This window comes from Ostrea edulis, chromosome 5 (assembly GCF_947568905.1).
Source record: "Ostrea edulis chromosome 5, xbOstEdul1.1, whole genome shotgun sequence".
Classification (NCBI taxonomy): Eukaryota; Metazoa; Mollusca; class Bivalvia; order Ostreida; family Ostreidae; genus Ostrea; species Ostrea edulis.
This window is the reverse complement of record NC_079168.1, coordinates 52162506-52179083: the sequence shown is the minus strand read 5'-3', so window position 1 is coordinate 52179083 and position 16578 is coordinate 52162506. Positions and strand designations below refer to the sequence as shown.

At 34.9% G+C, this 16578-nt stretch overlaps 1 protein-coding gene across 9 annotated transcripts in view; it reads left to right on the top strand.

Moving 5' to 3' along the window:
• Positions 1-16552, top strand: part of LOC125652434 (myocyte-specific enhancer factor 2C-like) — a 56358-nt gene extending 39806 nt beyond the window's left edge. For 6 of the 9 annotated variants that reach the window (XM_056164775.1, XM_056164776.1, XM_056164771.1 and 3 more), the window contains 8 exons: positions 6942-7074; positions 8410-8613; positions 12213-12362; positions 12780-12966; positions 13072-13259; positions 13663-13762; positions 13926-14076; positions 14257-16552. In XM_056164775.1, the coding sequence (XP_056020750.1) occupies positions 7021-7074; positions 8410-8613; positions 12213-12362; positions 12780-12966; positions 13072-13259; positions 13663-13762; positions 13926-14076; positions 14257-14536 (1314 nt within the window). In that variant the 5' untranslated portion in view covers positions 6942-7020 and the 3' untranslated portion in view covers positions 14537-16552. Of the gene's footprint in view, positions 1-143; positions 258-1633; positions 1879-2001; positions 5468-6941; positions 7075-8409; positions 8614-12212; positions 12363-12779; positions 12967-13071; positions 13260-13662; positions 13763-13925; positions 14077-14256 lie in introns of those variants that run through there. The other 3 variants (XM_056164770.1, XM_056164773.1, XM_048881630.2) reach the window with 3 other exon arrangements.
• Positions 16553-16578: the final 26 nt, after the last annotated feature.

Sequence of the window (16578 nt, the reverse complement as noted above, 5' to 3'; positions counted from 1 at the left end):
AATTGATCTTTGTTAAAGTCTGTGTGTACATTATGAAAAACAAGGTTTATGTCGTCTGGTCGTTTAGTACACAATACCGCATTAGATAAGCTAATTTCATATGCAGTATAATTCTTTATGGTTGTCATATATGTCATCCCAAGCATCACAAAGTCCTACACCTAGCAGGAGGTGGAGAAAACAACTAGGAAAGACTGTGTCGTGGATTTGCAGTTGGCATCACAGCATGACACAAGATTTTGCAGCAAGGCCTTTTGGTAATACATCATCATCATGGTGAATTTTAATGAGTGCTGTCGTGAATATTTATTAAACTGAGACTCAGTTGTTCTTTGGCTGAGTTTCAGATTCTTAAAAAACAGTATTTGTAATGTTGATGTTGCCATCTGTCAACTTCATACAAGAGTTGTAGCAAATTCTTGTGCTGTACCACTTTCAAATTTTGCTATTGCAACATTTCAAAAAATTTATAGTCCAAAATTTTGCCCATTGATTACTGGTAATTGATAATGTGTAACTTGATTCAATCAATACTGTTTCTTACTATCTCAGGTCATTGCCATAGACTTCAGAGATAAAGCTGTTAAGATATATATTGATTCAACTTCAGAATACAGTGCCTCTCAACACCTTTAGCAGGAAATGTGATTTTAAGGATCAAATCTTCATTGAAGGGACATGACCTGATCATTGGCTTACAAATGTCAGACATGTTATCTGTTGATTCCTGTACTTTTCAATGTCATTACCAAAAAAAAATTATTATACAATGTACTTTACTTTAAAAAGTCATCTGATACAGTCCAAAACATTTAATGTTTAGCCTATACTGACAATTAGGGAGATTTATAAGCATATCACTTTGCTGAAATGGTATGGATATGTCTGCTATGATCACGGTAGTCTAGCATCGATGGTCATTCAATTATAATACTAAGCAGTACTGAAACGTGTAATCTTGTACTAGAAGGATCGGTCACAAGTACAGGAAATTCACATTGATAACAGGAGGGTTCAAATCTAAAGGTTCAACAGCAGAACAAATCAATGGGTCAATGAAGACCATCTCTGTAGAGGGCCTATCTTGTTGAACATGAAGCATCGGAAAATTTGATAATAACTCTTCTGTAATTTCTTCCCCCACTATGAAAAAAATTCCTGAATCTGAATATTAAGTGAAGAGGCCTATTTAATGTTAATTTCCTGTGATTTTTTAAATAGTTTTTAGAAGGAGGCAGCTAATTTAGAGAAGGCACTTCTCTCGACCTTTTTAGTGTAACCGCTCATAAATATAGATATTATAGTAATTCATAATCTGTTCATAGTTACAAAACATTTCTATTTTTACTTTAGAATTAATTCAATAAATTATTTTAGCTTGAAAATTAAAGTGCAATTTTTCTAGCAAAGGCATGTATTTGTTTAATTCATGTAACAATAATTGTCTTGCATATAAATGTTTTGTCATTCTGAAATTTATATGATGGAAAGTGGGAGCAAAACTTATGCCATTTTACCCCCTAATTTTATGGTAATGTTATTGAAATTTTACCTTGGTGTATTAATTATTCGAAATTGAAATTTATAGCATTTTATATATAACAAAATGCATTTATGTTTTCTGATTACATAGGTGAATAAATAAGTATGGATGACTATGACACTGACACAAATTTTAGCATTGTTAATTAAATGACATTAAACGAAGAGAAGATTTTTTTGTGCTTGAGCGGACTGACGGGCGACTGTGGTAGCGGTCTAGAGGTTTGATTTGGAGCCCAGTCTGTCACTGTCTGTATGGGTCCTCGTTTGGATATGAAATATATTTCTCAGTGGTATGAGATATGAACAGGTTGCAGATAGTGTAGACAAGGACAGGTATGTTTATTAATATATGTATTAGGTTTTTTTGCAGTTTATGATTAAGATTTGTTTTCACTTGTTTCTAGAATAGAATAGTGATTTTCTTGTGTTTAAAGGTTCAGGTTTATAGCCTGTGGTGTTCCTAAAAATAAGTAAATACTAGTTTTGATATAGATGGGCAGTCGGGTGTGAAAAAATTGCTTGGCACATATACTATCATAAATCTTGGTCATTTAAGATCGTACTTCTTATTTTAGCTCCGCTGGAGGTATTTTTAGCCTTTTGTGGTCTAAACTTAGGTTACTAGCAAACATGCTGTCTTGTCAGGAATTTAAATATTTTACACACATGCTCAGTTGATTATGATCATGATAATTAATCTGTTGAAATAATCTGGAACTGCAATGAGTCCGTGTGTTTTGCCAGCGAATATTAGTCCACTTAAATGCTGTCAGACAGGTATGATAGATATTTTGTTTAATGTGTCCTTAGAAGGAAAAAGTTCTTTAAATTTTAGAGTATTTGTGTTTGACATTTATGTCTATAAATGCACTGCTTTGACTCCTAATTTTGGTACAAAACATCCAGTGCAGTCGGAGGTTCTCGATGTGACATGTATTGAAATGTAGCTTTTCACCATCATCACTGTACTAACATGATCATTCTTTGTGCAATGATTCAATGGTATTTGATTTCTACTTGGTGACATCAATCTTAAATTGATTATGTAGAATGTCGTACAAGCTAAAGCGCTGATAATCAGTTTAAATTTCTGTTTCTTTTAACTTGAAAGAGATTTTTATCAGGTAATGATTGTTATATAAGAATTTCTGTATTGATTATTCAGAGAATAAAGAATACTGGTGAACATGTTTTCACATTTTTCAACTACACCTACATTATTGAGAAAATAGTGTCAGATGTAGCAGTCCATGGTGCATCATGTTGTACTATGACAAGAGCCCCTCGGTTAAGGTTCATTGCGCTCCTTACATACCTCTATAATAAAAAAATAAATGAAATAAACTAAAATAAGATGAAAATAAAGTGTACTAAAATTAAAAACAAAAAATATATATAGATGATAGCATAGAGTAAGAGTGTCGCTGCTGAGCATCTAGCTGGCTGGGGTACATCATGTTGCAAAACCTGTTTTTGGTGTCTTTCATACGATTGTGTCCAACAGACACCGTAATCCACTGTTGCTGAAGTCTCAGGGTGCCGCAGTCAATGTACTAAGAGAAAGACTGAGTTTGTTTTCTTTCATGTTATAAAATATAAATGAAACTGTGAGTTACGTATTGATCATCATGGTTACCAGAGAGGAATGGCTGCCTCATTAGCCATGTATCAGGGTCAGAGGAGCATTGACTTGTTTATTGTTTTTAGTAATTACGGATCTTTTTCTTTTATTCATTTTATCAGTAATGGAAGTGCCTGTTTGATGAATTTAAAATTGTAGGAGTTGTAGAAACAAATATTCCCAACATCCATGATGCGATTGTATTCACAATGTGTGTTGTATCTCATATGTAAAACATCTTAAGGAAGGAAGCTGGGACTATCTTTTGACTTGTATATCTGGTGAACAAGATATACAGAAAATATAAGTCAGCTGTGAATATCGATAAATAGAATAGAAGAAAACAAAACCCACTATGGCCAAATGCTGAAAGAAGGAAATTGATATAGAGAATTTTCCCTACTCCACTCTGAAGTAGGATCCAATCTGAGAGTGTCTTGTAGTGAACTTGTTGAATATGACAATCTGTGATGATATTGATTTATATCATAAAACTGTCAATGTAGAAAAATTCAAGAATTTCAGAAACAGAATATTTCAACGTATATTATTACATGCAATAGTTCTACATTTCATGGGAAATAAATCCCTGGATTTCTTGGAGGAACCTGAGGGGTTTTTTTATTATTATTTTTATGTGTTTTTCCGTCTGGCAAGCTGCTAGGTTCTCTGCAATTTGATCAGATACAAAACAGATATAAAACATGGCGTAACCTTATAATATATATACTTTTATTTCCTATTTTAATCCATTCCAAGTGAAGTCAACAGTATTACAATTGGGAGTTGGCCTTGTATGGGTGTTGATGCTTTTGTAGAAGTGATAATTATGGTAATAGCACTATGCAACACTTTCCTGATTTGCTTGGAGAGGTGATAATAGAGATCCACCTCCAGAAAAGTCATGTACTTCTAGTAATGTGTCTGTTTTTGATACTGTTGTATGCTCTTTTTTCTATGAAAGTAGTGCAGAAATATTGGATAAAATCTGTACATTGGGTGAACAAGAAGTTGTAGAAAAATAACATAGATAGATGTATACTCCTTGCTGTGAGATTTATTTAGAGAGGTACCTGCAATTGCAAATTACATGTATCAAAATACCTTTCATGACAGGTAAGATTTAAAGTGTTTGACCTTGCTGTGAAATCCTGTTAAATCGGATAAGTCTTTGAGGTACATTTCATTCATTATTTTGACCAAGCTCAAGTGCAAATAAGAGTCAGAACCAAACAGCTGACTTTGAAATTTGTATCTGAATGATTATTTCATAGATTATTGTCAATAAGAAAAGAAGTTTTTACAGGTATATTTTTAAAGATAATGAATAAAACATATATAATGATACTTGCATGCACCAGTACACGCACTTTTTTTCATTCAGACTTAATCAAATGCATATATTCAGACAGTTTTATGAATGACTACATAGAAATATGATAGAAAGACTAAAGCTTGCCTAAAATAAATTTGCATTTACTTTTAAAAAAAAACACTGACTGATTTATCATTGAATGGTAATTTTTTTTCTTTAAAGTTTATTTTTTTATGAATTAGGTTGACAGATCCACAATGTCACTGCTTTTTTGTTTAATTTTGTGATCATCATTTAAGGTTTTGAATTGAGAAAAGGGGGCTTTGTGATTTTTGTCATTAATACTGTTTTTCCCAGAATTTGCCGTAAACATTAATTAGACTGAATTACACCTCAAAAGTATTCATTAAGTGGTGAAATGTGCATGCATGCTGAAAAATATTTACATTAACTTAAATATCTTGGTTTCAAGCACCTAATATGCAACAATAACACCTTAATGAGAGGAGACCAGGTGTATATGAGGGGCATTATTCAGGCATCAACCCTTGATTGTCCTTCTAAGAGCACTGGCCCAACTGATGCAAATGCAGAGCATTGAGTTGGTCTGTGGAAATTTCCAAGCCAGGTAGAATCACAGGTTCCCTATTGCCCACATGGGTTTATCAGTGCAGGCCAGATAAAACTTCTCGGTATGTTTATCAGTGTTGTAGCATATGGGTCATGAGTTAGACAGGTCTGCCCACTCAGGAACTAGTGTCGCCTCACAGCTGCAGAAACTCAAGACTGGACTGCAGTTTGCTAGTTTGTCTCCTTCATGGGATTTTTTTTATAAAAAGTGACAGTGATATACGATACTGACTTGTCTGATCCATGTCATCAATGTGAATTGTGTTGGTAATCTGGTCAATATAAGCAAAACTACAAATTCTCACCTCATGATTTTGGTAATTTGGATGAAATAGGATATCTAGCTAAATGACAGAGTAAGTGTGCAATTTCCTTTCCTCTTTATCCCTTTCATAATGCATTTCTTACTGTGCAAGATGAATCTGTTTTATGTTTTCTTTATTCCAAAATCCAATATTTTGTGAACTGACATGAGGACAAGTTTGAAAAACAGTCAAGAGGGATCAATAAATTATTTAAGGTCACATGGTATTGTCAGTACTGCATGTAAGACTAAATCAATATGATTGTTGAATTAATGATAAATAAACAGGATTTTTGGCCAATGTGAGACGGACCTTCCATGGAGAGAAAAAGTCAAACTTCATGATCGAACGATAAGGGGCATTCATTGCTACTGCTTTACTGTTTGATCAGGCCATGATTGAGATTTGTTTAAATTGTGTTGCATAAATTAGTTAATTCTATGTATTTAAAAAAAACAACTGCAGGGTATATGATGTAAGATTGATATTAATGTACTTTTTTTCCTTTTTTTAAAGTCATGTTTAGATGTCAACTTGTAAGAATTATTGAAAAGCTGTTCTTTAATCTTCAACATGTCCTGAAACTTACCATGCTTTTTTTAAAGACATGATTAACACCAATTATTGTCAAGGTGGAGCTCGAAATTGATAATAAACGGTGCGATAATGAAATTTTGGCTTGCAAATGCATAAGAAGGGATATAACTCCAAGCTAGTCCAATATGATGGAAGTGGCCTAATACCACAGTTGTGTCATATCCATCATGAAGGAGACAGTTTTAAACATTAATTAGTGCCCCACCTGTTAATGACCCTTACCTATTACCCTTTGTGTATGCAAGGTCTGTATTACTAGGCTTTTTTCTGCATGAGAAAAATGATGGATGACTTTTAGCCTGTCTGTCAGTTACACTTGGTTTAAAAATGCAGAACACAACAAACAACAAGTGCTATCCTCTTTAAAAACTGGTCACTAGTGTCCCATAAAAGACACCTATTTTTCAAATTTGACTATGATCTATGTGGACATTATAATATTGCTTCAGAAGAGAACCTTGAACTTGATATATGAGTTAATACATATGGGTCAGATTCTGGTATTTTGACGTGAAAGTGGATCAAAGCAGGCATCATTCAGTGTGTTGGTGAACAGGCTAGTGTTTCAATGTAGATGACAAAAGCATTGTAGAAAAAAAGTGTAAGATCAATGAAGTGACGCAAGTCCATAATGAGTTCTGAAACCAATACAACAGAGAGAGAGAGAGAGTAGATAATCTGCTGCATGCGATAGGGCACTATAGGCTACATCTATAGATGACATTAATTCTCTATTGAGGCCAAAAACTGCACTCTCAGTGCATACACAGTGTCTGCATCTATCTATGTGTGTAAATACAATTTACTAATGTATGCTGCATACAAGAAGCATAGAATTTATGAATATACCTGTAACCGGAGAATTCTTCCTGTGTTTTGGGTTTTTTTTATGGTGTCAATTTCACATTTTTTTCTCTCCCTTTGACAGAGTTGTATACAGATCAGGTGACAAAATAGAGGTGGCGACAGAATCCGGAATCAGAGGGGGTGGAAAGGTACCAGGGAAAATGGGCCGGAAAAAAATCCAAATCTCACGAATTGGCGATGAGCGAAATAGGCAGGTAAGAAGACTCGATAGATGACAATTACAAATTTATTTGATATAGTGGTACTGTATGGTGATGTTCCAGTGGTAGGTGCTTTCACTAATTTAGTCTGCAGATGTGGGTTCAGTGTTTTGTTCATCAATTCCACTACTGTTTTTCAACCCCTTTAGTCAGGCATCTAACTTTTAATTGATTCTTTGTGATCAGCAGTTATCACTCAACTTCATACAGTGTACCAATATTGGGAATCATTAAATTGGATTTGTAAAACTGGCTTGCCAACGTAAGTTCATGTAAGTCTCGGAAAACTCAGAGATGGAATTGGAAAGGAAATGAAAAGAAATTAATGGAAGAAAGGAATTTCAAATAGCTTGCAAATAAGAATTATTTAAGAATATTTTATCAGTGCATTAGAAGATTACTGATTGTGAAATGATAATTCAAGTTCACACAATCTGAAAACCTTGTATTTTCAACTAAGATGATACTTTCAAATGTGATTACCAGATATATGATATCAATCTGTTCATCTCAAACTATAGAAGTGTAATTGGATGAAAATTTTGTATACATTAAGAGCGACTATGAAATTAAGTTAGAGCAATCATAAGGGTACCATCTGTAAGAATCGAGAGTAAAGGAATTGTCCAGGCCATTGTTAGGGCTAATAACCAATCTGCACCTGTCTACAAAGTGCAGGAACTTTTACCTCACAACAAGCACCTGCAGATTACATAACCCTGTGATTGACTGGGCATTCAGTTGACAGATGATGCCATTCCATCGGGAGACAAGCATTTGGTGATGGCAGAACTGGGTTTTATGGGGGTGGATATAACAGTGACAGCTCAAGCTCTGTGAATTGTAGCGCTGTCATAGTAATGTCAAGCTATGGAGGTGGAATCTGACAAATATAAAACTAGAACTTTGGAAACTCAGTTGATTTATTTTTTTTAGAATTTTTTATAAAATACTGTATATTTCACCAATGAAAAGTAGGATTTATCCCCCTTTAGTTTATCTACATGAGGTTTGCATGTTTTTGATTATGAATTTATATCTTTTTGGGAAAGTCTTCATTTTTTATGAATTTATATCTTTTTGGATAAGTTTTCATTTTTTATGACATCTTTTATCTAAGAGTTGATTGACATAGAGTCATTTCCTATGGGCTGTAGCTAGAACTGCATTTGGCAATTTTCTGGAGGATATGTCCCAGGAGAGCCGTTTTCATAAACACTCTCATTACCCCCACTCTTTGTTCCTTTATTACCCTGTACAGGGAAATAAACTTCTCAGAGTGACCATAAGCATTTTGATTGAATTTTTCCCTCACTGATGTCATTGTAGGTAACCTTCACAAAGAGAAAATTTGGACTGATGAAGAAGGCCTATGAGCTGAGCATCCTATGTGACTGTGAGATAGCTCTTATCATATTCAACAGTGCTAACAAGCTGTTTCAGTACGCCAGCACAGACATGGATAATGTGCTACTGAAGTACACCGAGTACAACGAACCTCACGAGAGTCGCACCAATAAAGACATCATTGAAGTAAGTCTACCATATATATAGTCAAGTTCATACCCCACGAGAGTCGCACCAATAAAGACATCATTGAAGTAAGTCTACCATATATATAGTCAAGTTCATAACCCACGAGAGTCGCACCAATAAAGACATCATTGAAGTAAGTCTACCATATATATAGTCAAGTTCATAACCCACGAGAGTCGCACCAATAAAGACATCATTGAAGTAAGTCTACCATATATATAGTCAAGTTCATACCCCACGAGAGTCGCACCAATAAAGACATCATTGAAGTAAGTCTACCATATATATAGTCAAGTTCATACCCCACGAGAGTCGCACCAATAAAGACATCATTGAAGTAAGTCTACCATATATATAGTCAAGTTCATACCCCACGAGAGTCGCACCAATAAAGACATCATTGAAGTAAGTCTACCATATATATAGTCAAGTTCATACCCCACGAGAGTCGCACCAATAAAGACATCATTGAAGTAAGTCTACCATATATATAGTCAAGTTCATAACCCACGAGAGTCGCACCAATAAAGACATCATTGAAGTAAGTCTACCATATATATAGTCAAGTTCATAACCCACGAGAGTCGCACCAATAAAGACATCATTGAAGTAAGTCTACCATATATATAGTCAAGTTCATAACCCACGAGAGTCGCACCAATAAAGACATCATTGAAGTAAGTCTACCATATATATAGTCAAGTTCATACCCCACGAGAGTCGCACCAATAAAGACATCATTGAAGTAAGTCTACCATATATATAGTCAAGTTCATACCCCACGAGAGTCGCACCAATAAAGACATCATTGAAGTAAGTCTACCATATATATAGTCAAGTTCATAACCCACGAGAGTCGCACCAATAAAGACATCATTGAAGTAAGTCTACCATATATATAGTCAAGTTCATAACCCACGAGAGTCGCACCAATAAAGACATCATTGAAGTAAGTCTACCATATATATAGTCAAGTTCATAACCCACGAGAGTCGCACCAATAAAGACATCATTGAAGTAAGTCTACCATATATATAGTCAAGTTCATTTGGTCATCAGTCTGTTAAACAAGTGTGGTGCTTCCGTAACTGTTTCCTGATTTAATGGAATCTGATTTAATCATAGTTATACATCCAATAGCTAGATAGGAGCAAGTGTTAGTATAAGAACATGATGAAGGATTGAGATACTGAAAATGTTCCACATGTGTTTCTTGTGCATGAAAACAATACAACTTCATAATCTAGTCCAATTACTGAATATAAAGTTTTCAACACTCATCTGCTACTTATGTCGCTCTTTGCCAGCGTTATTAAATATTGGATCCACTTAGATACTCAAATTTAGTCAATTGTTCTTTTAACAAATAGCCCACATTTCCTTAAAATTTCATCAATGTCTGTTGATAACTAGATTCGCTCAGATATTGGAACTAGGCCTAACCCATACATGACCTGCATTTCCTCAAAATATTGATATCTGTGATATATCTTGCGGACAGACAAACAGTCTGACTTACATATAGGCCATTACAAAAGTCCATCCTTTGTTCTGCAGAAAGTGTCAGATTTGATAAACAAAAGAAAAACATTATTTTCATGATTTTTTTTATCGAGACAGTCCACCTCCATTTTTGATTCTGTTTGGCATGAAAGGAATTAAATCAATGAATTAAAAATGTCAGACATTTGAGGGTCATTTCCCTCCATATGCATTAAAGGCATAGTGGTAAATTTTACCATAGTTTTTACCCTTGTAGAGTTAGCTAAAATACTCAATACATATTTGATACATTCTCAGATCAGGAGAATTTGTAGCCAATTTTCTTTTGAAATAAAGTTTTGCAAATCATTTTAACACTTGTCCTGTGTCACACAAATGATGACTCCATTCAGGAATAAATTTTACCAGTCCTGGGTATAGAACTTATCATCGCTTATCAATCTTTCTCGTTATTTATTACCATGTATTTTGTTAACATGATCATTTGCATCAATTACCAACTACAACAATGTGAATCCGTGACTTTCCTAGCACCCCATATCATGACTTTTGCACTCAACATAGCTGACATCTGATAGGTTTTCAAATTGGCACCTCCAAACAATATTTTGGGAAATTCATCACTGAATATTCTCCTCGAGTCTTGTGGTGCAAGATGCTTTTGGTCCTTAGTAAACTTCAATTTTTTCTGTCTCTGCACTTTGACAGTCACTGATTTAACCTTTAAACTTTCATTTTGAAAATGTAATTGTATACTTTTAACAAGACTTACACTGATGCCAATCTGGAAATACTGAAGCTCCTCACTGCACTCCTTATTGATTTTCTGCCTTGTATCTTCACCACCCCTTGACTTTCAATGGTTGATGGTCATTTCATACTTTCCTCTCACCTACATTTCCTCTCGCCTACGTCACTCACTTTTACTGAACATTCAATCCCTCATTCAGCAATGCTTTACATTCATAGAATTAGATTTGTATTGACCACTTACTTTGACAGAGAATTTGGCATTTTGTGTGATGACACAGTTTTGGTCACTCTGTAGCAGTATGTACTATAGAAGGGAGACAAATGTCACACTTTCCAAAAAAAAGATCATTTAGTAAAAAAAAATCAAAAAAAAAATCATGATACATAATTTCAATCTGTATACTTTAAAACTGTTATTGTGAAAGGAAATTTGTGATCACTCTTTATAATATCCACCCATTTTCATTTTGTAATTGAGCATTGATGGCAAAATGCACTTTGAATAGACAGTGAGCTATAGCTACTCAAGATGTGCTTGCATTTTGTGCATGTCCTTTAATTTAAAGTGCAGATCAGACGACATAGCTGATGTGACAAGTGGCAGGCTTTTTGATGCTTTATTGTGTTCCTCCCTTCTCTCTTTGGCTAGTGGGAGTAGTCTCTGTCATTGATGATACAACACACACAGGTCACAATCAATAGCACATTAAAGAGAAAAATTTCTGTCTATCAATTTAAACAAATATTGAAGCAGGTAAGCTTTCAAAAGTTGGTAAACACTGGAGCATTGGCAAGGTACCTAGGCCATGTAGTTGGACCTAATGTCAAACTTTGACTTGGACACATTTTGAAATTGAGTTTATTTGTCCTGAAAAGATGTTTACGAATGTTTGTTATCATTAGTTACCATGAAGTGCAGTGTTTGGCCCTATTGCTGAAGGGATACAATAAACTTCAGTCCCAGAATTAAAGACTGTAGATCTTTTCATCTTTACTTGTAGCTGAAATACTGGCTTTAACTATAAAAAAGGAATTGGGAAATTACGCTATTACTTTCGTGAAGAAAAAAAACCCAAAAGACAAACAAACATGTACAAAATGCAAAATGATCAAGAAAGAGACTGTAATTTTGCACGAAGTCCAACTTAGTAAAGAGGTTCCTTACAGAGCATCCTTCCTTATGTCAGTTTCTTTATCAGTTTTTTTTTTTTATTTTAAGAATGGGGAAAACCATGTAGTTAGATGACAAGCATAGTTACCGCCTATGTATTCCTTTTCACTCCTTTCTTTTTGAAAATGACCATGAAATTTTATGACAGAGGATTATTTTGTCTCTGCAGGCTCTGAACAAAAAGGAACATAAAGGCTGTGAAAGCCCTGATCCAGATGGGGACCTATACAGTAATTCACTGACTCCAGATGAAAAGTACAACAACCAGCACACCAACAGAATGTCTGACGATTATCAGAGATATCAAAACGTTCAGAGGGTAAGTCAATAACTATCAAAGCGTTCAGAGGGTAAGTCAATAACTATCACAGCGTTCAGAGGGCAAGTCAATAATTTTCAGAGGGTAAGTCAATAATTATCAGATTATTCAGAGGGTAAGTCAATAATTATCAGAGCGTTCAGAGGGTAAGTTAATAATTATCAGAGTGTTCAGAGGGCAAGTCATTAATTATCAGAGGGTAAGTCGACAACTTGTACAGCAGTTTGACAATGAAAGTAACAGTTACACCAGCCCCATCATGTCTGGGCAGAACAGAACAACTTCTGTTTAAAAGGTTCATAGCATGCTTTATATTCTGGTATTTGGAATGCAGACTTCAACCAGAATTAAGTAAATTTGAAAGAATTCCATCAAATCTATTAAACCAACTATTGATTGTTTTGTTTCTATTAACAGAACATGTCGCCCTACCCAGGACCAGGGATGCCCCCTGGCCTGACTTCCGGCATCCCCCTACACAACTATATGAACCAGCAACTATCAGGACATGGGATGTCCCCACAACCTCCCTCTCAGGTCAACTCAGGTCAGGGGATGTTGCAACCCCCTCCAGTACACCACAGTCCTCGGCCAAACTCTACCGGTGCGTATAGATACAGTCAGAATTTGCTCAAAGTACATGGGAGTCTTTCTCAATTTCAAACAACTTGTGTATTCATTTCATTACCTTCTTTGATCTTGATTGTAGGTGGAATGATAGAGATGGGAAGTTCCTCGCCTGCTCCGAATGGTTATCACCATAGAGCCTCTCCCTGCCCCTCCCCTGGAGCCATGGTCAACAGACAATCCAGACAGTCTCCTCCCTCAAGGGGGCCTCCCATGGGTCGCCCTATGATGACCAATTCACATGATGGACTCATGAGTCCAGATGTACAGGTAATCAAGATTTTAATATGGTCATTTGCAGTTTACCGTACATTTCGCCATTACATACGCAACTGCATGTACATTAAAGTGTATTATGTCAGTAGAAAATTGTTTCTTTATGAGAAAGAGAGTATTTATCTCTTTGACAATTGATGCATTTCTGCTATAAAATCAAGATTATCATTGTTACCTGCAATGTGTTAGTTTATACTGCAAAGGTATAGGAAAGTGTATTATTAAATGTGAATGCTTGCAAGACAGAAATAGACGATACATGTACTTAAGATGTCCGAGTGTGTTGAAACAAACTATGTATGCATGAAAAACGGAAATCAGACGTATGTTTTGTGCTTATAACACTTAAATTCAGAGCTTTTGCAATAGGTTTGACGATGTAGTTTGTGTTTTATAGGGGCGTCCCAGTTCCTCACTATCTAATCCTGCAGTATCTCTTACGACACCAAGTGTCCCTGGAAACAGCTATCCGTCCCCACTGCCTACATCGTACCACAGTAAGTCTTTCGACACACAACCTAACTTTAATCATCTCAAGAAATTACATGCAGTACTATATGTAAATACAGGAATGGTTTGTTTAATGGTTTTCATCATACAATGAAGATAAGACTGCTTTAATTTAACTGATACTTCACAAATGTATATACCACATTGTAGATGACTATAATATAAACTCAGCAGACTTAACTGGTCACATGTCAAATTACAACCACTCACCATGGAATAATGGAGGGGCTCACCATGGGGGATCATTAACCTCAGGAATCCCCCCAGGAGGAGGGCCCCAAAATCTTCACGGAATGTCAGGGTAAGATTTTATTAATTGTATCTACCAGTCATGTTGAATCACATAAGAACCTGACAATGTAATACAGCCTTAGAAGATTTAAAAAACTATAAACCTAAGTTTAGGAACTTTTTTAACTCTGGTTTTCTCGAAATGGTGTTTCTGAATGTAATTTTGATAGGATTCTCCTTTTCGTTTTAGATCTGGACATCTCTCTCCATTAGCTGTGAATACAATGAATCAGAATGTACTTTCATCTATAAAAAGTGAGCCTATCTCCCCACCGCGAGAGTCGACAACCCCTTCCAACCCCCACTCACTTCGACCCCCCTCGTCTGCAGGACCCGGTCATTTATCACCAGTTCAAAACTTGAATCACCCACATAGTAACAGTTCCTCCCCCACCGGAATATCACCCCACCCATTAGATTACGATGGACCACATCTAAAAAGACAGCGAGTGGCAGGATGGCCCACCTAGTGAAAATCTTAGTGATAGCTAGTGATTGATTAGTGAAAAGTGTTCTAGCTGTACTGACGGTTATATGATACAGAACTTTGTATTTAATATTGTATGTGGGAGGGGGGATGATTTATTCTGTGACTTATTTATACACAGGACTTAATGTTGCAGAGAATGTGATTGTGCCTTCATTGTTTCCAAACATAAACACTCCATTGTAAATATAATCCACACCACCATTTCATCATCATTATAAAGGACTGCAGAGGATATGCAGGGGGCCTTTAGGACAGGCAAATGGGCCACTGCATAAAAACACACACAAAAAGTTATCTGGTCATTTCAATGATTTCATGCTATTGTGCAGCTTAATTTTATTCCCTTGTGCCAGAAATAAAATGAAAATGCTTGCAAGCCATGAAAAAAAAACACCTTCATGAGTACTGTGCAACATTATTTATTAGATCTGTCAGTATTTTTACCACAATTAAGAAAGGATGCCATTTTTGTAAATTGTATATACAAGTTTTCATAGATAAAGAATTTCTATAGTGACATGGCCTACCATGAGCTTTTTCTAATTTTGCTGCATGAAAACCCTAATTTGATAAATTTTCTAGAGAGTTGTACTTTTTTGTGGGTGAAATTAAGATTTTGAATCGTATGACCGATTATTTATCAGGATGTAAAATAATGATGTAATTATTCGTACTCTTGATAATATATATAAATGTTATACAAGCTGGTCTTGTGCCCTTTTAAATTATGTATTATACTAAATGTTTTGTTATGACTACCGGACTAAAAGCATATCTTATATATTGTGATGAATTTCAGATTTAAAGTGGAGGAAATCCTGAACATATTATTATTGGGGCCCATAATTCAGCCAAGAAAAAAGTTTTGCAAGGAAATAAACTTGAAGCACATGACTGCAATTTTGGGGTTATAGTGTAATGAAGTGGCCTTCTGTGTAGAACTTTTATTTTTAAAAGTTTGATGTTGCAATTTAAAACCGGTGTTTCCCCCCCATTGAAATATGGAATGTCCATATTTTAAGAAATCAAAGATCTGTTTATTTGGTCACTCAAATCTCCTTTAATTTGCCTTAATTTTTCTAGTACACTTGTTCAGTAGTGAGGTGATATTGGCCTGAATATCTGTTTTGCCTACTGATTCTGCCATACAACGCATGTGTACAAATTAACATGCCTTTATCAATGAGAGTGCTGACTGGTTGCCAATGATTCAAATAAGATATTTTTAAAAAATCAAAATTCTCTTTTTAATATTCTTTTATATTGGATATGTGTTTCTGTGTTTGATAATATTTACCTTAATAATTCATGTAGTGAAGAATTTCAACTGCGCGCATGGTATTTTATAACGGTAGATTTATTAACGTACATTATATGTATGGCATGACAAACATGGGAAGTAAATTTAATTTGATGTTGATGAAAGGAAAGTGGTCCACTTTTGTCAATGCTTTATCAAATATATATGAGCCATAATTGTGCAGATCTTTTTTAATATTATGGAAAATTTCTTGTAACCTCACAAAACTAAATTATTGTGCACGAAGTATATTTGATAATTATGAACATACTGTGTTTTGTCTCAACCACAAATTATTGCTGATATCAAATTTTGTAAAAACAGTTCACTTACAATTGGGACAGAAATTCACTACATTTTGAGTACAAACATTTGCATGGCAGTGGTAGTGTTTTACAAACAGGGAAATTATAATCTGAATGTTTGACAGTATTTTCGTTGTTACTATCTAGTCTGTTTTGTTACATTAGTGCTTATTGGTACAGACCAAAACAAGAAAACTTACAAGTATTTCAATTTTTATATTTTTGACCTAGTGATCTCTAGCTGATCAGTGTCCTTGTGTTTGTGCTATTTGAATCAAATATGAGCCAATAATTAAAACACTCTAGAGATCTCTTACCACTTGTTTGATGAATGATATTGTTATGGCTTTATAATGCATATTTCTGGTCAATAAAATTGTTGTAACAGAAATGATGACTTAAAATTGTGTTCCTGAG